General features: G+C 37.2%; 3 protein-coding genes across 6 annotated transcripts; 2 read left to right on the top strand and 1 right to left on the bottom strand.

Moving 5' to 3' along the window:
- Positions 1-851: 851 nt before the first annotated feature.
- On the top strand, positions 852-6,192 carry cln3 (CLN3 lysosomal/endosomal transmembrane protein, battenin). 2 transcript variants are annotated; one of them, XM_073857086.1, is made up of 15 exons: positions 852-1,139; positions 1,265-1,301; positions 1,389-1,485; positions 1,577-1,651; positions 1,731-1,810; positions 1,922-2,007; positions 2,094-2,166; positions 2,400-2,543; positions 2,645-2,790; positions 2,879-2,928; positions 3,967-4,035; positions 4,152-4,207; positions 5,114-5,207; positions 5,614-5,754; positions 5,853-6,192. In XM_073857086.1, the coding sequence occupies exons 1-15, from the start codon at positions 1,019-1,021 to the stop codon at positions 5,967-5,969; spliced, it is 1,386 nt and encodes a 461-aa protein (XP_073713187.1). In that variant the 5' UTR covers positions 852-1,018; the 3' UTR covers positions 5,970-6,192. The 2 variants fall into 2 exon arrangements, with proteins under 2 accessions (XP_073713187.1, XP_055047467.2); XM_055191492.2 differs by having other exon boundaries at positions 854-1,139; positions 2,876-2,928.
- A 999-nt stretch (positions 6,193-7,191) lies between these two features.
- prpsap2 (phosphoribosyl pyrophosphate synthetase-associated protein 2) lies at positions 7,192-13,141 on the top strand. Of its 3 annotated transcripts, none has more exons than XM_073857089.1 (11): positions 7,192-7,281; positions 7,704-7,906; positions 8,125-8,177; positions 10,125-10,191; positions 10,327-10,499; positions 10,631-10,746; positions 11,096-11,151; positions 11,504-11,652; positions 11,753-11,823; positions 11,904-12,050; positions 12,243-13,141. In XM_073857089.1, the coding sequence occupies exons 2-11, from the start codon at positions 7,824-7,826 to the stop codon at positions 12,399-12,401; spliced, it is 1,074 nt and encodes a 357-aa protein (XP_073713190.1). In that variant the 5' UTR covers positions 7,192-7,281; positions 7,704-7,823; the 3' UTR covers positions 12,402-13,141. The 3 variants fall into 3 exon arrangements, with proteins under 3 accessions (XP_073713190.1, XP_073713189.1, XP_055047477.1); XM_073857088.1 differs by having other exon boundaries at positions 7,198-7,281; positions 7,746-7,906; XM_055191502.2 differs by lacking the exons at positions 7,192-7,281; positions 7,704-7,906 and adding an exon at positions 7,950-7,963.
- A 613-nt stretch (positions 13,142-13,754) lies between these two features.
- On the bottom strand, positions 13,755-24,771 carry fam83ga (family with sequence similarity 83 member Ga). The gene is made up of 8 exons (XM_073856640.1): positions 23,693-24,771; positions 22,491-22,658; positions 21,461-21,585; positions 19,886-21,366; positions 18,226-19,803; positions 17,140-18,117; positions 15,470-17,031; positions 13,755-15,360 (listed from the first exon to the last, which is right to left on the bottom strand). The coding sequence occupies exons 1-8, from the start codon at positions 24,149-24,151 to the stop codon at positions 14,899-14,901; spliced, it is 6,813 nt and encodes a 2,270-aa protein (XP_073712741.1). The 5' UTR covers positions 24,152-24,771; the 3' UTR covers positions 13,755-14,898.
- Between the last annotated feature and the right edge of the window lie 321 nt (positions 24,772-25,092).

Genomic DNA, 25,092 nt, shown 5'->3' with positions numbered 1-25,092 from the left:
GAAACGATCCCCAGCATAAGCTGGTGACTGGTTTAAGTTGGCAGTAGCTGGTTTAAGGGGGACATTTCATAAGATTTTTTTTAAGATGTCAAATAAATTTTTGGTGCTCCCAGAGTACATATGTGAAGTTTTGGGTCAAAACGTTGAATTTATTATAGCATGTTAAAATTTGCACTATGTAGGTGTGAGCAAAAATGTACAGTTTTTGGGTGTGTCCTTCAAAATGCAAATGAGCTGAACTCTAAATGGCAGTGTCGTGATTGGATAGTGCAGATTAAGAGGCGGTATTATCCCCTTCTCACCTCACAGGGGGAGCCAAATTTCAATGACCCATTTTTTCACATGCTTGCAGAGAATGGTTTACCAAAACTAAGTTAGTGGGTTGATCTTTTTCGCATTTTTTAGGTTGATAGAAGCACTGGGGACCAAATTATAGCACTTAAACATGGAAAAGTCAGAATTCCATGTCCCATAAGCTGGTCCTCCCAGCCTGGCAAAGCTGGTGGGTCAGCTGCTCCTACAGCTTGACCAGCTAGACCATCTTAAAAAGTGACCAAAACACAGCTATACCAGCTTGATAAACCAGCGAAGCAAGTTAATACCAAGCTGGGAGACCATCTTAAACTGGTGAACAGGTTTTACCTGTTTTTGTTTTAGTGGGGTCAGACAACAGTAAACAAAAAAGCTTTTAAAATCGTTTAAACTAAAAGAGTACACTTTTACACGTATACTTTATCCGCTGTAGTGGGTAAACCTAAAAAAAAACTTATCGTATTTTTTTAATTCTTTTTATTCTCCTGCAGTTCATCATAGCCATGTTGTGTGGCGGAACTGTTTGCGTCTCACCGCAGTGTGGTCGGACATATTTCTATGTAGCACCTCTTGTTGTGATTGGTGCTTGTCATATTAAAAGTAAAAGATGATGGATCCGCTTCTCTTTTATTTTCTGACATAACATGTCCGCAGATGAGCTACGGTCATACCGATAGAGATTTTAATAAATCAGTGAAATTGATGGATGTCCGCGGTTAAATTTCTCACTGCGAGAGATAAAGTAACATTTCTACAGTCAACGATCGCAATGGACCGAGCTGAGAGTTTAAATTCTGACCCTGTCATTTCAACAACTGACAGCGAAGGTGGGATACTGCAATGCATTTAACATTAAACCTTTACATTGTACATGTACTCAGTTACACAGTTAATATCATTAATAATCCTATTACTAATAGACAATTTTATCATAATATGTATATGTTTCTAGGTCGTGTACAGCGATGGAGGAATTGGATTGGGTTTTGGTCAGTAAATCATTTGTCAGTTTAACTCTGAATAAGGTGAAGCAATAATCAATAAGGTGAAGTAATTATCAATATTTCTTTCTCTAGGTTGTTAGGACTTTGTAATAACTTCGCATATGTGGTAATGCTGAGTGCTGCTCATGACATCTTAAAAAAACAGGAATCTCAAAACACAACAGCACCTGTAAGCATTTTCTGAGCTTGCATTTGCATTGATATAATAGTTACTACAACTTTATTCTTGTCTGCTTAATGAATGATTTTTTACCCACTAGACTTTGAATTATGTAGAGATCAAGAACAGCAGCAACAGCAGCAGCGGCTATGACTGCAATCCTGTGTCCACTGCAGTAAGTCTTGTCATTTAAATGTTAGCTTGTATGTTGACTCTTGAAACTAGCTCATGTTATTTTTTTTCTCTCTTTGTAGGCTGTGCTGTTGGCTGATATTCTACCCACCCTCATAATCAAATTCACTGCACCTTTTTATATACACAAAGTGCCTTATGGGTAAAATTGACAAGCACTTGCTTATTCAATGTCTAACTACAAACATCCATCATTAGATTTGTTTTATGGGAATGTTCATGATTATTTTTTTTAAACTCCTATTGTCAACAGTTTCCGTGTTTTGGTGTGTTTCTTCACGGCAGTGCTGAGCTTTCTGATGGTGTCGTTCTCTTCAACCATAATGATGAGCATTTTTGGTAATAAGTGTGTGTGTATTGTTTGTCCTTCTTTTGAACTGCAAAAATGAGACTGGAAAAATGTTAAATCTTTTATCTTTCCTCAGGTGTTGTCTTTGCCAGTGTTAGTTCAGGATTGGGGGAGCTTTCCTTTCTTTCCCTCTCTGTGTTTTTCAGCAGGTATAGCCTTCTAAAAATTCATATGTCCATCCATTTAGCCGATATGTTTACTCACTGTTGCGGTATATATAATGTATACCATAAATACTGTGTATAGTGTGCAAGTATGCTATTGCACATAGTCCCACTTTTGTATTGTCTCTTCTTACTCACTGCGTATTAATACATTCGTCTTTTTGCTTGTGTTTTACCTCTTTTATTTTGTGATTTATATTTGTTTCCGTCTCTTAAAGAGATGTGTTAAGTGGCTGGGGGTCTGGCACAGGAGCAGCAGGGGTTGCTGGAGCATTCCTCTACTCTGCCTTCACACAAGCTGGTCTGACGCCCCAAGTTACACTCTGGATTATGCTGGTTGTCCCTGTTATTTTAGCAGTTAGGTCAGAGGAACATACTTGACTTTGTGGATCAGTTGATCTTGGATACATACAGTATTTGTGTGAAAATATTCACTAACTCTTGTTCTCATGGTCTTTTTTAGCTATTTCTGTCTACTGGTGTTTCCAGCCTCATTTCCACAGTGGGCACGCAGCGAAACTGGTCACAATCCTTTTACGGTTGAGAACTTTGAGGAAAGACGGGCTTTAATTGTGGAGGAGGAGGATTTAGAAACTGAGGAGGAACAAGGTGATGGTTTTTGTGATCTCTAGGATTTTCATACTCTGTGTTGTATTTGGTTACTGATTCTTATTGTTATACTTTCCATTGACAGAAGACAAGCACATCACTCCCCTTACCTTCACTGACAAGCTGTACATTATAAAGGTAAACCCTGCTTTGTTTATTATTATTTTTTATATCCATTCTTGTAATTTTCTGCTGATGCAAAATCTGTTGGTGTGGATTGCATCACATAGTTTTTGGTTACTGATGCCACTGTCAACGTTTTTTCCTATTTAAGACGAGTAGTTACAGTTATGCGAGCAAGTTTGGTGGTACAAAATAAAACGTAGCGCTTTTCTAAGCTGATTTAAAAGAACAACTATATTTTATGGCGTAATAGCACTTTTGGGAGTACTTCGACTCGGCGCAGTAACACCCTCCCTCTCCCATTATGAGAGGGAGAAGGGGAGCGGACTTTTCAGGCGAGTCGAAGTACTCCCAAAAGTGCTATTACGCCATAAAATATAGTTCCTCTTTTAAATCCGCTTAGAAAAGCGATACGTTTTATTTTGTACCACCAAACTTGCTCGTATAACTACTCGTCTTAAATAGGAAAAACGTTGATGTGTTTGGTCACTTCTAACGTTATCTCTGAATGGTACCATTGAATGAATGGGGCTAAGCTAAATGCTATCGAAGTGTCGCAGCGCGCTCCAGCGCTTACGTGCACGCACACAGATGATAGAGGGATGTATCAACCATTCTTAGTTAATAGAGGATTACAAAAATAAAGTAAGTAGTTAGCAGCGTAAAAGACAATGGGTCCGATCTCAGGGAACACACACACACACATAGTAAAAAGTTGAACGTGTAATGCACTGTAAATCTCTTGAATAAAAGTGTATAAGAATTAAAAAAACATGAATCTCAACACGTGATCTCAACATGGCAGCCATCATGAGGGTTGCACTACACCTATGTACATAGGTATGACTGTAGCCTATATCCCATAAGTGTATATCATGGTAAATTGGTCTGATTAATTTCGATAAAGAAATGTAGTTTACGCTTAAAGTATGAGTGTAGCTTGTGGTGCTAATTTTACACCTTGTTGAGTTGCCGTCAGCAGTGCACTTTTTCTTTAAATCTGTTTCTTTATTCAATGTACAGTATTGTGCTCACTCATGTCATCTCCTTCAGGGTCTCCTGAGGTTTATTGTACCACTCGGTGTGGTTTACTTTGCAGAGTATTTCATTAACCAAGGACTGGTGAGTGTAATGTACTGCCTCTGCTCTAAGGGGTTTAAGAAAAACAAACCATTGCTTTAAAATAATCAGTGATCAATATCTTTCCATTCATTTTCCTCTCTTCTCACACATATTAGATGGAGCTGCTCTACTTCCCTACCTCTAGTCTCTCACATGCAGAACAGTATCGCTGGTAAGATATTATACATAAAAAAGAGGTAGAATGTAGGATGTTTGTCTGCTAAATAGGACTTTAGTCTTGTGTTATGATGTCATTCATTGTTTTAATTTGATGTCAATGTATATGATATCATTGTTTCAATTTAAATAGGACATTTCACTAGTCTTTATTATGTAAAATAAATCTTTGGTGTCCCCAGATGTGAAGTTTTGGCTCAAAATACCATACAGACTTTTTAAGGGGATCGCACACCGGCCGAGCCGCTCAGCGCCAAGCTGTTCTAAAAAAATCGAACACATTGTTTTCTATGAGTATACGCACACCGGCGCCACCCAGCTGTGACTCAGGAAGTTGCTCAAATCCCTGTCGCGGCACACAGCCCCACTCACATAGTTTAACATTAAAAAACATCATATTTGTCCCAAATCATTAACGATTAACATTGGCTGCTAGTGCTAACGTATATTTTGCATTTTGAAGTAGACGTTATCTGGCGAAGCTCGCGCTATTTAATGTGCACTTCCGGTTTACAATACTTCAGACAGAGTTGTCCTAGACGCTGAGCTCTGCGGACGGTGTGCGACCCTCTTTAGGGTTGAGCTAAATGTGCCATTTTGGGTTGTGTCCTTTTAAATGCAAATGAGCCGATCCCTGCACTTAATGGCAGTACCGTGGTTGGATAGTGCAGATTAAGGGGCGGAATTATCCCCTTCTGACATCACAAGGGGAGCTAGATTTCAACAACCTATTTTTTCACATGCTTGCAGAGACTGGTTTACCAAAACTAAGTTACTGGGTTGATCACATTTTCTAAGTTAATAAAAGCACTGGGGACCCAATTATAGCACTTAAACATGGAAAAAGTCAGATTTTTATGATATGCCCCCTTTAAATAGCATTATCGTTTGTCCTCTGTAGGTATCAGACGCTCTACCAGTGTGGCGTATTTCTTTCCCGCACTTCTCTTGTCTGTTTTAAGTTCAGAAGGATCTTGGTACTTTGTGTCTTACAGGTAAGAGCTGCAGATGCGGAGAAGGATGTAATCGTTCAGTGTATACATACGTCTTTGATATATAATATATATAATGATGACATAAAGAATATAATACACATGCATGATATATAATGATGGCATAAAGAATACAATATACATGCATGTTTATAATAATTATAATCAATAATGCAGTTTATTTGAGTAATGGAGGCATGTGTAAATTTAACATGTATTATACACAATACAAAATTATCTAAAAATAATTGAAAACAAAAAATGTCTGGGGTGACTTTGAACATCACCAATACTTTTATTCTGTCATACAGTGGCAATTATTTCAAAATTACCAAAAATTCAAATGCCTTTTGTCTTTTTTACAATGTGGTTCATGACCCGTATTCCTCTCTTACACTTCCTCTCTTAGTGTTTGAATGCTGTACTGTTGTTTGTGGCAGTGTACTACCAGTTCTTGCCAAACCCATGGGTGGTCTTTATTATTATCCTCTATGAGGGTCTGTTGGGAGGTGCAGCTTATGTAAACACCTTCTATTTCATCAGCAAGGAGGTTTGTGCAAGTTATTTTATAGAAGTATTTGGATTTGGAGATTCATGTGTCAGTAGTTCATAGTGCATTTTCCTACATTTTTTTTTTTTTTTTGACAGACCGGTGACCGTGAGAGAGAGTTTGCCATGGCTGCAGCAAGTGTAGGAGACAGTCTGGGAATTGCTCTTTCTACTGCTGCTGCTTTCCCTGTTCACCGTTACTTCTGCTCATTATGAGAGAATGTGAAAAATCTTTATGCTTGAAAAGTTTGTTTTTGTCTGTATTTAAAACACTGATCACTCTGTATATAATTTCAAACATACAGACTTAATAACATCCTGCTAAAAAGATTATTTCATAAAAATACTAATATGTAATTTCTCATTTAAATAATTTTAAAATCAAAATCCTGGCTCATATACATGTAAATGTTTTCTGAAATAAATCTTTTTAAATATTTTGGTTGTGATATTGATTGCTGCTCGCGTGACTCGTCATTGTCCTATGTGAAAATCGCCAACTAGTGTCTGAATTCCTTTTATAAAGTGGTTTCACTTCCCTTTTTGTGGCTACTGGAACTGAGTTAAGGGTCTCACCCATAGCTTCGCAATTTGATTTATTCAGGAAACACAATAAGGTCTGCAGACTCAGCCACAATGTGTTATTTTTTTAAACTATTTATTTCCACGTGGAGCTTTCGTTTCCTTTTTATGTAGCCTCTTTCTTCACAGCGACATTGTTGATGCAGAAGGGGAACAAGAATATGAAAACGGATACAAATTAATTTTACACAACCATTAACAAGAAGACATTTATTACAGTCGACCATCTAGGCCGAATGGAGGTTCTGGCTAGAGGGATACAGCTTCGGACAAATCTCGCGAGATATTGGGGTAGGGTTAGTGATTAGGATAAAAACACAACGAACATCCGGCGAGATTTTGGCCGTATCTCTGTCCCTCTTTTTTACAGTCTATGCTCTGTCCCTTCTAGCCACAGCCCTGACTGTTCATGATCCTTTACTGGGGACATTAATGATGCTTTTTTTGACATTATTAAACTATTTCATGACTAAAACTGCACTGCTGTCAGAATTAGAATATTATACATAATAATTATTAAGTATTTTACAAATATTGACATTTTTATTTATTGTATTTATTGTTGTGTAATGTCTGTCCAAATTATAGCTTACTATGCATGAGTAAAAAAGATACCTGTGTTTTATATTTGTATTGGTTCACTGATTATACTGTTAGTTAGTATTTTACTTTTAGATGCTCAGTTTAAAAAAGTTACTTAAAAAAAGTACTTTATTAAACTATTATTAAATTTAAAGTTGTAGCATCCAAAAAATATATAAACAATGTCATGACGTTTTCAACTAAATATCTTTGGCAAATAAAACAAAAAATGTTAAAAATCATCAGCTTTTATTTTGAAACGCTCTGCGTCTAGTGGCCATCTTGGACAGTCCTCCGAGAGCTGAGAGTTGTTGCCTGTGATAGAGGAAACCCGTGGAAGGGGTCTTTTAAAATATTAAAACTGGTAAGATTTGTTAATATTTTTAGTTCACAACCTAAACTATAAAATTGAAATATGTAACGCTTATTTAATTATAGCAGATTGTATTTTTCCTGGCGTTTTGACGGTAGAGAAGTAGCTAGCTTAGCAACTTCAGTCAAGTGAGGTTGACTAAGCAAACTCATTTGAATGATAATTGTGTTGTTGTGTACGTTCTGGTGAAGAATTACATTTTTGTGTGTGTTTACTGCGAGTACTTATTGTGCAGTTTATATTAAGTTAATTGACTGATTGTAGTAGTTACAGACTGACATGTTACCTGCTGATTATTGGTCACGATCACCTACCTTCAACACAAATAAATACTCGTTAAGTGCATCGGTAGTCATTGTTTACATACGTTGTTTCTACTGTCTAAATATGCCACCATCCCTCTGTGCTTGCAGGAAGTTTCTGGTGTTAAACTAACAGTGTGATCCTGTTGTTAGGAAGGGCTCGGCAGTGCCTGGGTGCCCAGGGAGTCACTGCGTGAGTCCCTAGTGGTAAATACAGAAAAACCACAGGACATGAGCGCTTCCAAAGGAGGCCTGGTCATCTTCGCGGCGAACTCCAACCCCTCAAGCAGAGAGTTGGGGAAGAGGATAGCTGAGTAAGTTTGAGGTTCAAGAAACTTGCCGGTGTTATAGTGGCTAGTTGTCAAACAGTGGTGAGACATCCTTTTTGTACCTGTATTTTTTGAATCAGTATGAATTATTTATTCTTTCTCATGTATAATAAACATCTAATTTGGATCTTATATATGCAAGTGTTATTCTCAGAGGGATTTGTTTTTCTTGTATATTCCTCTGAACATTTGTTTTTGAACAGGAGGTTGGGTGTTGAACTCGGGAAGGTCCAGGTTTATCAAGAAGCTAACAGAGGTAAATGCCTCTTTATTTTTTTTTACTTTTCATTAAATTGTTTGCATGCCATGTGATCTGCACCAGCGAAGGCTGCAGGCTAAAGATTTAATTTTTATGTGTTTGCATGTTACAAGATTACATGCAAAAGAGTTTAATATCAGTGCTACTGTTAACTAAGTCACCTGCTTTGTGTGTTGAGAAATTGAGGTCTACTTAAGCTTCCGGCTTAAAGGAAAACACCACAGTTTTTCAATATTTTACTAAGTTCTTACCTCAACTTAGACAAATAAATACACACCTATCTTTTATCAATGCATGCCATGCACTTAATCTTTGTACAGTGTGTTGGCATTTAGCCTAGCCCCATTCATTCCTTAGGATCCAAACAGGGGTGAATTTAGTGCATGCATTATATAAAGATAAGTATGTATTAATTTTAAGTTGAGGTAAAGTTTTGCAAACTTTAAAAGTGTAATTTAGCCAAAAGATTTTTCACCAAATCTAATATTGTGTCCTCGTTATTAATGCATGTATTTGCATGCTGAAAAAATGAAGGATCTTTATGTACAAGGGTGGTTTATAGTGACCAGCAGCTGTCAATTTCCAAAAAAGCACCATTTAAAGAGACTAAATGAACGAATAAGCATTATGAAGCAATACTTGGACATGCTTTTGTGGTGTTCATTGTCCGTTTGGAGCTTGCGAGCCCCAAGTCACTATCTTGATTGTATATGAAGAAATAAACATACAACATGAAGGTGAATAAGCTACAACCAAATTTAAATTTTTAGATGAGCTATTTCTTTAGCGTGAACCTATTTATTACATACATATGGATGGACCAAAGTAGGACAGGAGCTATCGATTAATTTAGTAATAAGAGTATTCTACTTATTATTCCATCGATTAATCAAGTTATCGTATAAAAATACATTTTCTTTAATAACGAACAATCAATAATACAGGTCACTTAAAATGAACTAATTTGTTTCATTCTTTTAAACAATTAACATTTATATTGCTAAAATTCCATTCATACAGACTGCTAAACTTTTAAGCACAACTCCATTATTTTCAGTCAATAGAAATTTTACTATAGAAATCACTGCACTGGTACTACAGAGGTTTAAAATTGTGTAGCACATGCCAAAAGTATAAAACAACAACAAATTTATAGCACATGTATAATGTAAAATATAATGTATGCATATATGTAAAATATATTAACATTTTTATGTATATTAAGTTTTTAAAACTATGTAAATATTAGTGTTTTTTCCAGATGTTTAAGTTACAGACAGACTTTTATTTTGGAACTTTGCCACAGCCAGGCAGATGACACATTTTAAACTTTTAGGGGTGGTTTCCCGGACAGGGATTAGCTTAAGCCAGGACTAGTGTCAGTAATAATGTTCCTTGGGGAAACACAGTGCTCCGTCTATAATTAAATGACTTAAAGGAATATTCAATTTTCTTAAAAGAAAAATCCAGATAATTTACTCACCACCATGTCATCCAAAATGTTGATGTCTTTCTTTATTCAGTCGAGAAGAAATTATGTTTCTTGTCAAAAATGACAATCGTTTTGCTAGATAAGACCCTTGTGCCTCGTTTGGGATCGTTTGTGGTCATTTGAAGCTCAGTTGAGGGAAGCTGTTAGGTGTTGAGTTGGGTATTGAATGTTGGGCTCTATTAAAGTCCATTAAAATTAGAAAAATCCTGCATTGTTTTCCTCAAAAAACATAATTTCTTCTCGACTGAACAAAGAAAGACATCAACATTTTGGATGACATGGTGGTGAGTAAATTATCTGGATTTTTCTTTTAAGAAAATGGAATATTCCTTTAAACGAAGCCTAATAATTTGCCTCAATGATTTTTTGTATTGGAAGTACTCGCGTTACTCGAGGAATCATTACAGCCCTAGACCAAAGAGAAAACTAAAGCAACATTTGTGTCCCCACAGAAACCCGGGTCCATATCGAAGAGTCTGTTCGTGCTAAAGATGTCTTCATCATCCAGACCGTATCCAAGTAAGGATCTGATAAAAGCAACAATAGGATTCAATTGTTTTCCCAAACCACCATCAACACTGATTTCAAATACAGATGTTAAATATACAAATCCCCCAAAATCACGAAAGCTAAAGAGGCATTCTTCATCTGCAGGGATGTTAACACCACCATCATGGAGCTGCTCATTATGGTGTATGCATGCCGGACCTCCTGCGCACGCAACATTATCGGCGTCCTTCCCTATTTCCCCTACAGCAAACAGTGCAAAATGAGGAAGAGAGGCTCCATCGTCTCCAAGCTTCTCGCCTCAATGATGTGTAAAGCAGGTTAGGGGGTCTATCATCAGTTTTAGACTGGGTCATTGTCTGTAGACAGAATTGTGCCTTGCTAAAATAGGCTTTTATGTCAGTTCAAATTTGCTTTGTCTGTTCTTTTTGACCACCGTGGCCCTGAGCAGGTCTGACTCATCTCATTACTATGGATTTGCATCAAAAGGAAATCCAGGGTTTCTTTAACATTCCAGTGGACAATCTTCGGGCTTCGCCGTTCCTGCTGCAGTACATCCAGGAAGAGGTAAGTCCTCGTTTAATGCTACTTGAGATCTCATTTGCATGAACTCCTTAAGTTGTATCTTCCTGTATTTACTTTAGTAAACATCCTTAGGTTATCCAGTGGGGAAGTCTATAAGTTAATAAGCTATTTTTCACTAATCAGTATGTCGCACAAAAAGTAAAAGTAAGATCTGCTGACACTGACAGTGTCTCCAGATTTTTATTATTGAATAAATAAATTTGTCCACTCAAGATTATTCATCCATTTTTATTCATGGTGGGATATACTTAACTTTTCTTTGCTGAAATTTAAGGTCATGTGCAGATAGGGACCATTTGTTTATCAATTTCTTTTTGTTTTACCTTTCCAGATTCCTGACTACAGAAATGCTGTAATTGTTGCCAAATCTCCAGCATCTGCCAAAAGGTAAAATTATGTTTTACTTGTGCACATTTCAGTAGATTACATCAGTTCATGATGACCAAAAGTGATGTCCTTTATTTTTTATTTAAATATTTTATTAAAGATGCATTAAAGATGTTCTATGCATGTTGCATTTATGTTTTTGGAGTATAAACTAAAGCTCAGATTTGACAAGAGTTAAGGAGGCTACATGTGTGCAAAGTTTATAAAGACAGCCCAGGACAATAACTGCAAAATATTACCACAAAAAAGGTCAACAAATATCAATAACCAATGAAATTGTTTGGTACGTTTAATGCGTTCAGTATAGCCAGATGTCCGGTGTTAAACTTGGACTTTGTGTCTCCTGTCACAGGGCCCAGTCATTCGCAGAAAGACTACGGCTGGGGATAGCTGTGATCCACGGTGAAGCCCAGGATGCCGATTCGGACCTAGTAGATGGACGTCATTCCCCACCTACTGTCAAAAACATGGGGGCTATTCATCCAAGCCTAGAGATACCTTGTGAGAATCCTACCTTACCTACTTTCAACATCAAGTCAGACTGTTTTAATATTTATCCAAAACCATAGTCTTTGTAGCAAGCTATCTTTTTCTTGCATAGTGCTAATTCCCAAAGAAAAACCCCCAATCACTGTGGTGGGAGATGTGGGTGGGCGAATCGCCATTATAGTGGTGAGTTTGAAAGAAAAACAGTAAATGCCATTACTGTTTAAAGTGCTATGTATGTCCTAAGATGATTTTGTTTTTCTTAGGATGACATCATTGATGATGTGGATAGTTTTCTCGCAGCAGCTGAAACATTGAAGGAAAGAGGTGCTTACAAGATCTTCGTCATGGCCACACATGGGATCCTGTCTTCTGATGCACCTCGGCTCATAGAGGAGTCCGCCATAGATGAGGTCATTATTCGCATGCTACTTTTCAGTGAAACAAGCTTAAATCTAGTACGCTGTATCACTGTATGCTTCCTCATTTCTCTTTCTCCAAGCAGGTTTGGAATGAATGTTTATTTTTTGAGTCCTCTGTATCTTTAAGAGTCATGGTTGCCATCAATTATGATATTTTGATTGTCGTCGTGTTGTTTCATCCAGGTTGTCGTGACCAACACCATTCCACATGAAATCCAGAAACTTCAGTGTCCTAAAATAAAGACGGTGGACATCAGCATGATTCTGTCAGAAGCCATTCGCCGCATCCACAATGGAGAATCCATGTCCTACCTCTTCCGTAACATAGGCATGGATGACTAAGAGCGCCATCTACAGCCTCTACTAATATGTGCAGAGGTTATTTCTGTTAAAACTATCATTTAATTTCTCTCCAATCAAAACAGACATAATTTATTTAGCTTGCTCTAAGTTACCCCAAACAAGATAGTCTGAGCTGTCACATGAATTTGTCGTCCTATACACTTGACCTCTTAACGGCACCTTTCGAAGGATTCACATTTTAATTTTTCCTTTAAAAATGTTAAAAACATAATTGTGTCAATCTGCTGTAGTTTATTTATTGAAGGATGCCGAATTCTTCCGTGTGGCCAACAATATGTTAACCATATATGAAAGCTGAGACATATCCATGTCAGTGCCTCATTAATTGTGTACTATTATGCCACTTGTTGTTTCTTTGTATATGTGTGTTAAACGCTGGCGGTGCTTACGTTAATTTGAGTAATGATTATTTGAAGGCAAATCAAATGCAATATTTGTAGTCATAAATAGTGCTTAAAGTTACTGCTTATGGTAGAAGCTAAAGCTTCATAATGTACTTGACTGAATGTTTTTTTTTCTTGCTAAATTCCTCTACTAATACTTCAACATTAGCATCCTCTCATAAATGTTTGTATATGGCTGCCAGAATTCCTAAAAAAAATTGTCTATGAGAACTTCTCAATTTTCGAGTGAAGTGCAGGGTTTTTGTTATGTAACTAATATTTCAAGCTTTTATATTTAGTCACTTGATGACAATAAATGAATAATTTAAAGATTTATATGTTTGTACCATTTGTTACACAACTCATTGAAATGCTTGATTTTGACTGGCCAGAAACAACCGCTCAAACCTAATAACACACGGTAACCTGGATGCTGCAAATCATTTTGACGGGTACACTTTAATATATTACACAATACTAAATTCAGTTCAATTTATTTATATAGCACATTTAAACCACAGAAACACCACCGTTTTTCAATATTTTACTATGTTCTTACCTCAACTTAGGTTAATTAATGCGTGCATTTTAATCTTCGTACAGCGCTTCGTGAATGTGTTTAGCCTAGCCCCATTCATCCCCACGGCTACAAACAAGAGTTTTATGTTGTGCCACCATACTTCCTCACGTAACTACTCATTTAACAGTCTTTAAATAGGGAAAACATGGAAGTGTTGGTGGCTTCTAAATTCATCCCTGTTTGGAGCCATAGGAATGAATGGGGCTAGGCTAAATACTAACACATTTATCAGGCGCTGTACAAAGATTAAAAGTACATAGAAAACAACATAGGGCCCAATACTGACACTTGGGGGACGCCACAAAAAAAGGTGCAACAGGTGAACAGAAAAACTTCTGTCTGTCAAATATGATTGAAACCATCAATATATTAAATACAAATATGTATTTTAATAACATAAATGACATTTACAAATGATTAAAACAAATAGCGTGTTCATGACATTTGAATGTAAGGTCTGCAGTCGTTAAGCAAATAAAATATTTCAAATCAATATGTAATTCCTTACCTTATAAGGTAAATAACACTGTAATAAGCGGTATAATGTATAGGCAGCCGGTTGTTATGGGAGAAATAAACCCTGGCTGTGTGATCAGGACCTGAATTATCCCTTAATGATCCGTCCCTTCATCAAATCTGGCTAGATTTTAGGATAGACAGGATTTTGTTGTACAACTCTAAGCCAGTGTTAAAAAATATGCTTATGTTTACGGTGTTGGACTTTTTTCAGGCTCTTAAAATCCCTCTTTGTTGTCTGTTGAGCTGATTGCTTCAAAATCCACCTAACATCATATAATTTGCCAACAGAGGGCACACAACGCTTCTCTCATTCCCTTTCTAAATGCTAATAAGAGATCTGGAATGTGCATAAATGACTTGCATTGATGTTGGTAAAAAGCAATGGCTGTTGAGCGGTCAGAGGTTTATTAGCCTATTTTCATCTAGTTTTGTCAAACAAAAAAATAAAAGTGTGTGTGTTTTAAAACATGCACTTAGTTAGATAAAGCTTATTCTTGTTTAATATTTAGTTGTACTCAGTAACAATCTAAACCAGGCAGCTAGTGTTAACAAGTAGTTACTGAAACCTAAAAGAGAATAAGATAAATAAAGACTATTGAATGGAATGAGTTATTTCTGGAAACTCTATTTCCTCCCATCATTTCTGTGGCAGTCGATACTGTAACAGTGTAAATGTGAAGTACATGTTAAACTGGCTGGAACACATAATGATCAAAACAATTAATAATGTTATCAGTTTGGGTTTGAGATATAGTGATCAAAACTTTTGTATAATGTTTTGCTGAATAAGAAAAACATGCTCCCTGAAAAACATTTACCGCATTACTCAAGAGTAAAATTCTGCCATTGGCAAGATGTAATTAAAACACATAAAACTGTCAGTTCAATGCCATAAATTAATACTAAAATAAAACAGTGGCTTCTCTTAGTATTTTGCTTTCTACTGCACATTATTACATTTATAAAATGAAAATTACATTTGGAAACTGTATCTTTATTCTTTTTTCTTTTTGCTCATATGAGTCTCTTTAAAGGTCTGCTTCAAGTTCTTTGTTTGTCTTGGATTTGGCATCCCAGAAGGTGAACTGTATATTATTGTGGATGCAGGATGTTTCCTGAGGACTGGCTCAGATTGTCTGGTCTTAGGTCCATTCGGTTTAACATGAGGCTGTTGTGGGGATGAGGTAGGACAGTTTGAAGAGCGGACTTTCCAAGGGTGTCCCTGGTCTAACTGCATTGACCCAAACGCTACAGCTTCTCCTGTTGCCAAGTTTTCAGGACATGATGAGGCAGTAACGCAGGGGTTATGCAATGGTGGTCCAGGCGAGTATCTGTGTGTTCCTGTTGGAGGCCTCTGTGAGCGATACACACTGTGTGGTTTGGTGATGGGTAATGTAGATGACTCTCCTCTTGCTTCTTTTGCATTGGGAATTATTTTCGATGCTTGATGTGGTTGCTAAGTAAAAAAAAAACATTAATTAATAACAATTAACTCAATCCATTTCTCTAAATCATTTTGAAGCTTGTGTTATCTTGCAACAGTGAGAAAATATTACCTTGCTAACCTGACAATCTAGCTTTGGTTTTGCCCCTGGCAGGCTCTTTATCACTTGAGCTGTAGAAACACGCTCCCCTTCTTGTTTCTCTTTCACCTGAGATGTCAAATGACATGTTTGCTTTCCACGTTTACTGTAATGATCCTCTATCGGCTTTCTAACATTTACTATCCTTAGTCTTGCAGGTGCCGCTTTGCATGGTTTGTTTTCTGTGCTCACTGCAGCTTTTGTTCTTCTGGGCTCAGAACGGTTTGGTTTTTTTTCCTCGATGTCTTGGAGGTCAGAATCCTCTAGAATCAACAGCTTGACTGTTTCAAAATCTTCAGGCAGTATAGCGCTGTGCCTCTCAGAGTTCTTCTTCAACACTGTTTGATCGTCCTGTAACTTTAATTCATTGACATGTGCTGCAGATTCCAGGTTGGAATTTGCAAAATCTAGATCAGCCAGTAAGTTTTGTAGTTCGTCAGTCTTATGCAGCCCTGTAGACACTGTCACAGATGCTTTCTCTGGTATTACAGGAGTTACAGCTACTTTGTCAGGCACTGATGAGACTCTATCAGATTTACTGTCTGCTGCTGACTGTGATTTGTAGTCATTTACTTCTGAATGTTTAAGAATTGAAGCACATATTAAAGACACATCTAGACCTGAATCTAGATTTAACTCAGACGAGTTTAGGATTGGCGGTTTTTCAGTGTTCTCAGTTAATTGTTCCTTACATATTAAATCTTGACTTAACTCTATCCCAGAGTCCAGTTTTGGTGGTTTATCAGTTTTATCAGCTAACTGTCCAGACTGTTCCTTACATATTAAATCTAGACTTGACTCAAGCTCAGAGTCCAGTTTTGGTGGTTTGTCAGTTTTCTCAATTGACTGTTCTTCACATATTAAATCTAGACTTGACTCAAGCTCAGAGTCCAGTTTTGGTGGTTTTTCAGTTTTCTCAGCTAACTGTCCAGACTGTTCCTTACATATTAAATCTAGACTTAACTTGGGCTCAGAGTCCAGTTTTGGTGGTTTGTAAGTTTTCTCAATTGACTGTTCCTCATATATTAAATCTAGACTTGACTCAAGCTCAGAGTCCAGTTTTGGTGGTTTTTCAGCTTTATCAGCTAACTGTCCAGACTGTTCCTTGCATATTAAATCTAGACTTGATTCAATCTCAAAGTCCAGTTTTGGTGGCTTTTCCGTTGTCTCAGTTAATTGTACAGACGGTTTCTGTACAATTGGTTTCTCACATATTAAATCTAGACTTGACTCAATCTCAGAGTCCAGTATTGGTGGTTTCTCAATTGTCTCAGTTAACTTTACAGACGGTTTCTCACATATTAAATCTAGACTTGACTCTGGCTCAGAATCCAGTATTGGTGGTTTTTCAGTTGTCTCAGCTAACTGTTCAGACGGTTTCTCACATATTAAATCTAGACTTGACTCAATCTCAGAGTCCAGTATTGGTGGTTTCTCAATTGTCTCAGTTAACTTTACAGACGGTTTCTCACATATTAAATCTAGACTTGACTCAAGCTCAAAGTCCAGTTTTGGTATTTTTTCAGTTTTCTGTATTGACTGTTCTTAACATATTAAATCTAGACTTGACTCAAGCTCAGAGTCCAGTTTTGGTGGTTTATCAGTTTTATCAGCTAACTGTCCAGACTGTTCCTTACATATTAAATCTAGACTTGATTCAATCTCAGAGTCCAGTATTGGTGGTTTCTCAATTGTCTCAGTTAACTTTACAGACGGTTTCTCACATATTAAATCTAGACTTGACTCAAGCTCAAAGTCCAGTTTTGGTATTTTTTCAGTTTTCTCGGCTAACTGTCTAGACTGTTCCTTACATATTAAATCTAGACTTGACTCAAGCTCAAAGTCCAGTTTTGGTGTTTTTTCAGTTTTCTCGGCTAACTGTCCAGACTGTTCCTTACATATTAAATCTAGACTTAACTTGGGCTCAGAGTCCAGTTTTGGTGGTTTTTTAGTTTTCTCAATTGACTGTTCCTCACATATTAAATCTAGACTTGACTCAATCTCAGAGTCCAGTTTTGGTGGTTTTTCAGTTATCTCAGCTAACTCTACACACTGTTTCTCACATATTAAATCTAGACTTGACTCAATCTCAGAGTCCAGTATTGGTGGTTTTTCAGTTATCTCAGCTAACTCTACAGACTGTTTCTCACATATTAAATCTAGACTTGACTCAGTCTCAGAATCCAGTTTTGGTGGTTTGTCTGTTTTCTCAGTTAATTGTACATACTTTTCCTTACATATTAAATCTAGACTTGACTCAATCTCAGAGACCAGTTTTGGTGGTTTTTCAGTTTTCTCAATTGACTGTTCTTCACATATTAAATCTAGACTTGACTCAATCTCAGAGTCCATTATTGGTGGTTTTTCAGAATTCTCAGTTAACTTTACAGACTGTTTCTCACATATTAAATCTTGACTTAACTTAGGCTCAGAGTCCAGTTTTGGTGGTTTTTCAGTTTTCTTAATTGACTGTTCTTCACATATTAAATCTAGACTTGACTCAATCTCAGAGTCCAGTTTTGGTGGTTCGTTAGTTTTCTCAATTGACTGTTCCTCATATATTAAATCTAGACTTGACTCAAGCTCAGAGTCCAGTTTTGGTGGTTCGTTAGTTTTCTCAATTGACTGTTCTTCACATATTAAATCTAGACTTGACTCAAGCTCAGAGTCCAGTTTTGGTGTTGTTTAAGTTGTCTCAGCTAACTCTACACACTGTTTCTCACATATTAAATCTAGACTTGACTCAATCTCAGAGTCCAGTATTGGTGGTTTCTCAATTGTCTCAGTTAACTTTACAGACGGTTTCTCACATATTAAATCTAGACTTAACTTGGGCTCAGAGTCCAGTTTTGGTGGTTTGTAAGTTTTCTCAATTGACTGTTCCTCATATATTAAATCTAGACTTGACTCAATCTCAGAGACCAGTTTTGGTGGTTTTTCAGTTTTCTTAATTGACTGTTCTTCACATATTAAATCTAGACTTGACTCAATCTCAGAGTCCAGTATTGGTGGGTTTTCAGTTATATCAGCTAACTCTGCAGACTGTTTCTCACATATTAAAACTTGACTTAACTTAGGCTCAGAGTCCAGTTTTGGTGGTTTGTCAGTTTTGTCAGCTAATTGTACAGACTGTTCCTTACATATTAAATCCAGACCTGACTTGGGCGTAGAGTCCAGTATTGGTGGTTTTTCAGTTGTCTCAGCTAACTCTACAGACTGTTTCTTACATATTAAATCTAGACTTGACTCAATCTTAGAGTCCAGTATTGGTGGTTTGTCAGTTTTCTCAGCTAACTCTACACACGGTTTCTCACATATTAAATCCAGACCTGACTTGGGCTCAGAGACCAGTTTTGGTGGTTTTTCAGTTTTCTTAATTGACTGTTCTTCACATATTAAATCTAGACTTGACTCAATCTCAGAGTCCAGTATTGGTGGGTTTTCAGTTGTCTCAGCTAACTCTACAGACTGTTTCTCACATATTAAATCTAGACTTGACTCAGTCTCAGAATCCAGTTTTGGTGGTTTGTCAGTTTTCTCAGTTAACTTTACAGACTTTTCCTCACATATTAAATCTAGACTTAACTTGGGCTCAGAGTCCAGTTTTTGTGGTTGGTCAGTTTTCTCCATTGACTGGACTGCACATATTAAATCTAGACTTGACTCAAGCTCAGAGTCCAGTTTTGGTGGTTTTTCAGTTGTCTCAGCTAACTCTACAGACTGTTTCTCACATATTAAATCTAGACTTGACTCAGTCTCAGAATCCAGTTTTGGTGGTTTGTCAGTTTTCTCAATTGACTGTTCCTCACATATTAAATCTAGACTTAACTTGGGCTCAGAGTCCAGTTTTGGTGTTTTTTCTGTTTTCTCAATTGACTGTTCCTCACATATTAAATCTAGACTTGACTCAGTTTTGGAGTCCAGTTTTGGTTGGTTCTCAGTATTCAATTTCTTGGGCTGTATCTGTAATATCTTCTCAGGTCTACGTTCTGACCAAAAGTTACAAATCAACTCACTCTCTACTGCTGACCGTAATGTAACTCGGGACTCTTGTATTGGCTGTCTTTTAATGTTTTCATCCAACTGAGGCTGAGCATCATCTTCATTGTCAAAAATCACCTCGACTCCAGACTGTTTCTCTGATCCAGACTGCACTTTACGTTCATCAATTTTTTTCATGTTCTGACAGGTTGACTCAATGTTGCAGTGTTCAGTATCAGCTTCCTGTGTGGTCATTTCCTCTGAGCTAGGTTCCATCGAATTTACCATACTGTCAAATTCAAATCCCACTGTATCACTGCACTCGTAGTATTCCTCTAAAGTAGAAGAGTAGTTAAATTCACTATTAGGAATTATAATAATCACCATATGGTAATGTAATATTATTTGTTACTGTACCTTTGTCATGTAAACTCTCTTGGACAGTGTCAGCCGTGAAAGGTGCAGGTTGTGTGGTTGAAGTTGCTGATGGGTTTGTATACGACACTGAATTGTATACATTACTGAAAGACGTCTTCAAAGATTCTGGAGTAAACCAGGTTTGTTTATTTTCTTCAGAATTGTAAATTGTGTAGGAATTTAAACAAGAACATTCCTGTTCTTCATGAATGTTTTTGATCTGATTATAAGATTGCAGGTCTGATGGTTTTTCCAGTACAAAGGCCTCACTTTCAAACCTTAAATCAGCAACAGGGCTAATGCAATCATAATAATCAGACAAGGAAGAGATGTTAGAGTCAGATTTAGAAATCTGTCTATCATAACAGTTCTGTTGTGTCTCATCCAGTACCAACACTGGTTTTGTATCTCCGTGGTCCTGAATGGCACCATCAGTTAAGAGTTTGTCACCAAAGCTTTCAACAGAAACACTTACTGGGTTATCAAGTGAGTCAGCCCCTGCTGATGGTAATTTGAAATCAAGATTATTTGGGGTTTGAATAGGACATTGCAGTATTTGTGAGGCATTCGTGGTTTGCTTTGTATCCGAGCAAACTGTATTGTCTTTAACAAAACAAGAAGTTGAATCTGGCAAGTCTTTATCAGTACAAATGTTTTGGTTCTGCAAAGAGTCCTGCTCTTTTTTCATCACATCTGGTGCTCCTTTATCTACTATGTGACCAGTAAGCACATGCATCGTTTCAGGCTGTGGAGATTGTAGAGGCAAATTAAGATCCTTGGTGTGGCTGCTCTCCTGTTGCTGATTTTGATCAAAATATTCGGCATGCTTTTGTGTTTCCCCTGAACTTCTCTGCGCTTCTGTACATGTCTGAGCTGGATCTTCATGAGCAGAGGCGGTTTGTGATATGGAACAAGCCCTCGCAGATAAAGGCTCCCTTGGCTTACATAAAGTATCCTTAAATCGAATGGCTTGAGAGACTTCAAAGAGTTCCGAACGCATCAGATGAGCTTGCAGCGGCTTGTTGGTGTCCCTTATGTTAATGAAACCAATGACATCTCTTGCCGGTTCAGGATCTGGCCAGGTCGGCACGTAATCGATCATGTTTGCTTTCTCCAGGTCGAGCAGCCCCGGGTGAAGCGCGGGTAACACTGGAGCATCTCTGATTTGTTTGAACACTTCCTTTTGATTGGTTTTTTTGGCACCTGTTTGGTCGGGCGCAGGTCCATTGGAAGTGAAAGTGCAGTTGGATACCAGACTGTATTTTGGGTTAATGAGTTTAAGTGCAGTATTTGCTGTGGGGAATACAGCGGATACTGCTTGAGGGAGACGCTCGGGCTCACTGCCCAGATTGATCGCGCTCAGGCACACCCCATTAGAAATCAAATACATATCCTGAAACAATCTGTCAAATATGTCGACCGTATGGCCGGTCAGCACAGTGATGAGGTTTCTGTCCAGTCTAGAGGCGGACCATGTAAAACTGAAAGTATAAAAAAAGCTTACTTTAATGTATATCTATGGAATATGTATTAAAATGAGTTATAACCTTGGTAAACTGGACTGAACAGACGTACCTATATGAGCCTGAGACTGCTTTGTCTCCATCAATGAACATGAACTTCTGACTTTGACTTCCACACACTTTCTTTGAAGATCGGCTGAAGAATTCGGCTCCTCTGATGCTGCGTACTCTCAAATTCTAATTAAAAAACGCAATTCAGCAAAGTTCGGCATGCAGGAAAATATAAAACAGGAGAATCACAATAAAAAATACAACTTTTTAAATGGTTTAATGGATCATGATGAAGCAGAATCGTACCTCGTTGTCTCTATATCGGTTCTATCACAGAACATCCAAATCCATTGTTTCTTTTTTGTGTTATTTTTTTCTTGTACTGTATATAAACACGCTATACAAAAGGCATATCTTTAACAAACACTTTACCGTGACTAAACTACAATAAACTAGCTATTTATCTAGAATCAGCAATTTGGAGAATCAGCAGTTTCTGGATAAAAACAAAAGTGATAAGCCAAATGATAAGAGCTGATTCACAGTTGCTTCAGGGGTATTTAAGCCAGTGGTTCTCAAACTTTTTCGGTGTTCTGCCCTTCCTTATGTACATTGGCCCCCACTTTTGCCCTTTGTGGCCCATCAAAGAAAATTTATGACATAAAACATAAAATTTGAATAAAAAAAAAACGTATTAAAATATACAGTGCTGTTGGTTTGTAGCCGCCTTTTTCTGAGGTTTAATTACACATTAATTTAATTGATGTATTTTATAAAATGTCATAAAACTGGCCCCCCGGCACAATCTCGAGGCCCCCAGTTTGAGAACCACTAATTTAAGCAATTACACACTAAAAAAATGCTTTTATAGATGTTTCATGGTTGGGTCAAATATAGACATTTTCTAGTTTCATTTAAACCAGCGGTTTAAAACAACGTAGATTTTTTAAAAAGGTACACTCATTACGTGTTGTTTCTGGTTCAACAGCAGATGTGAAATAATTTCATGGTCCTTCTACTGATAAATAATTAAACTCAGCTCAATCTGTCATTTAAGGTCTAATGGGTTTGGAATATTAAATGTGACGTGCCTTGAGGTGCCCTGTGTGCATGCCTGCTTTGTCACACATTCTCAAGAAGTGATTCACTCCGGTGCTCTCCAGTATAATATACACAGCAACTTTCCGTCGGTAACTTGCATCCAGGACATCTTTGAAGATGTCAATATCTGTGAACAGGTCCATGACAATTGCAACAACCTGCAAAAGACGCAGGAAAAGGAATATGTCTGTTTGCTGAAAACTTCATAATTAATCATTTTAATAATAAAGAAAGAAAAATGAATAGACTGAATATCTAAAAGAAAGCCACTTAAAGGAATAGTTACCCCCCAAAATTTGAATTTGCTTACTAACCAAGCAGATCGAATACATAATTGACTTCAATAATTGGAAAAAATAATACTATAGAAGTTTTGGGTGCCCCAAATCTGTTTGGTTATTAACATATTTCAAAATCTTCATTGGTGTTCAGTAAAACGAATACATTTATACAGCAAAACGAATAAATTTATACAAATATGGAACAACTTGACGGTGAGTAAATGAAATCATTTGTATTTTTGGGAAGCATTCCCTTTAACCTCCTAAGATCCAAGCTTTGGTTTGGCTTGCATTTTCAGATCTAGCTGAAATAAAAAAACAAACACATGATTTCGACAAAAAACTTGTTAATGGTTTTCAGCTTTGTTCAAAGTACTGAAATGAACAGTTATCGGTTTCTGGAATAAATATCTGCCCTTTTGCACCATTTAATATTCATATTAACATGTATTTCTCATTTTATTGTTATTGTACATTATAACATTTTTCAAATCTTAATTTTCTGTTTTTGTAAGATTTTTAGATTTATTATATTTTTATTCTTGTGTGTATAATATTATCGCACACTGTAAGAAGACTGGCCACAGGTGAAAATGCATTTTTTAAACAAAGTGTTCCATAATATATACATAAAACATGTAATCTGGTACTTTATATGGCAAGATTCAATGAAATAACATCACACACAGAATCAATGTACTTTTTGCAAATAACATTAATATAAAACTGAATGGTATCTATATCATTTAACCAACCCTACTTGACCAACTTTACTCTTTATTTACAACATGCTCTTTTATGAGCTTCAGCACAGAACTAGGCTACACACCTTAGACTTTGACCCCAATGTAAATCACAAAAAGTAAAAAATAACATACAAATGTAATCATAATATTGTGATGTTAACCTACTTTCTGGGCTTGGACAATCATTTTTCTCACCACCTCTTTAATGTGTGACTGACCCTCATAAGGTGGTTGAGTGTACACGTGAACGCGGGTCACTCCTCGGTAAGACGCCGTGTCCGGCCAGCCGATATCCAGCTGTGGGATGGAGTAATCCGAGCGCTCAGGCCAGTACTGGAGAGAAAACGTATCTACATCACTCTCGCCATTAAGTTCAGCAGGATTATCACAGGAACCCGGGCTGTACACTTCCACGGTGTTGAGAATCCTCTCGAGTTCGAGGTCCGATAAAAAGCATCTCAAGTTTTTGGTTTTAATGTAATCCTCAAAGGCATCACGTCCCGCATGTATCAGTCTCTCAAGCGCGAGTCTCTGCTCTTCGCTATAGAAAAAGTCCGGTTTGGATTCGTTAGTTCGCACATTGATGTGATTGTCATCGAGGCACTGAACCTGTGACAGTGCCATTGTCCCAGAGTCTTGTTACGTGCATTTAAAATGGTTTTGCCGATCATTTATGTGGAATTTTCATAATTTTAAGTCTTTACGCTTACTTGTACAATGCACGTGCTTCCTAGTCTAAAAGTATTTATTAAGTGTGTTCGCTTACAAATGTGACAGCAGGTAAACTTGCACACCTCAGTCATGTGACCCGACACTCAACCAATGAAAATAAAAACCGAATATCTGCATGAGCACCATTTGCTTCGCGCGGCGTTGCGCAGACAGAGCGGAATGTGACATCAAAGTACCGCGAGAGCGAGTCGAAAGCTGTGCTCTCGCGGTACTGTGGTGCCAACACACCTATGTTACGGCCCATTTTAACTCAAATTTAGTTTGTAGTTTAAATCGTCAAAAACATATATATAAAAAATGTATTTTGTGTATTTAATTGTTAACTGTAAATAAGAGATGAAAGTTGCCCCAAATGTAACATTTTACATTCAGCTAAAACCAGCATAAGCTGGTGTTAGCACTCCCAGCTTGGTTTTAGCTGGTTTTTTGTGTGTAGCAAGCTGGTCTAGCTGTGTTTTGGTCACTTTTTAAGCTGGATTTAGCTTGTCAGGCTGTTAGACCAGCTAGCCATCAGCTTGACCAGCTTTGCCAAGCTGGGAGGAACATCTCTAACCATCTTATTCTGGTTTTAGCTGGATTTTCAGTAGGGTTACCAAGGAAAATTTCAGATTACCAGATTTTCAGTTATTTACAGTATATTTACAGTCAGTTCCTTCATTTTTAGTTATTTTAGTTATTATACAAAGTTCGACTTCTAATGCCTTTGATGGCTATACAGTCTCACATTGAAGCCGTTGAGCTTGCTCTTCCAGTGCAGGAGCCGTCCTTTGGCAATGTTTTCTATATCAGCTCAGTGTTAGGACTTAATTTTCATGACTTTGGGGCGGTTTCCT

The sequence above is a fragment of the Misgurnus anguillicaudatus genome, chromosome 19 (assembly GCF_027580225.2).
Source record: "Misgurnus anguillicaudatus chromosome 19, ASM2758022v2, whole genome shotgun sequence".
Taxonomy (NCBI): Eukaryota; Metazoa; Chordata; class Actinopteri; order Cypriniformes; family Cobitidae; genus Misgurnus; species Misgurnus anguillicaudatus.
This window is presented reverse-complemented; position numbering and strand designations above follow the sequence as displayed.

Excerpts from the sequence above, each read along its gene's own strand:
- cln3 (XM_055191492.2), top strand. The coding sequence starts at position 1,019 with ATGTCCGCGGTTAAATTTCTCACTGCGAGAGATAAAGTAACATTTCTA. Across the intron at positions 1,486-1,576 it reads CTCAAAACACAACAGCACCT|ACTTTGAATTATGTAGAGAT; the intron begins GTAAGCATTTTC and ends TTTACCCACTAG. Across the intron at positions 4,036-4,151 it reads ATTTCATTAACCAAGGACTG|ATGGAGCTGCTCTACTTCCC; the intron begins GTGAGTGTAATG and ends CACACATATTAG.
- prpsap2 (XM_073857089.1), top strand. The coding sequence starts at position 7,824 with ATGAGCGCTTCCAAAGGAGGCCTGGTCATCTTCGCGGCGAACTCCAAC. Across the intron at positions 7,907-8,124 it reads TTGGGGAAGAGGATAGCTGA|GAGGTTGGGTGTTGAACTCG; the intron begins GTAAGTTTGAGG and ends GTTTTTGAACAG. Across the intron at positions 11,653-11,752 it reads TCCAAGCCTAGAGATACCTT|TGCTAATTCCCAAAGAAAAA; the intron begins GTGAGAATCCTA and ends TTTCTTGCATAG.
- fam83ga (XM_073856640.1), bottom strand. The coding sequence starts at position 24,151 with ATGGCACTGTCACAGGTTCAGTGCCTCGATGACAATCACATCAATGTG. Across the intron at positions 21,367-21,460 it reads GCAGTCTCAGGCTCATATAG|TTTTACATGGTCCGCCTCTA; the intron begins GTACGTCTGTTC and ends TTATACTTTCAG. Across the intron at positions 17,032-17,139 it reads GGACTCTGAGATTGAATCAA|AACAGTCAATACAGAAAACT; the intron begins GTCTAGATTTAA and ends TAATATGTTAAG.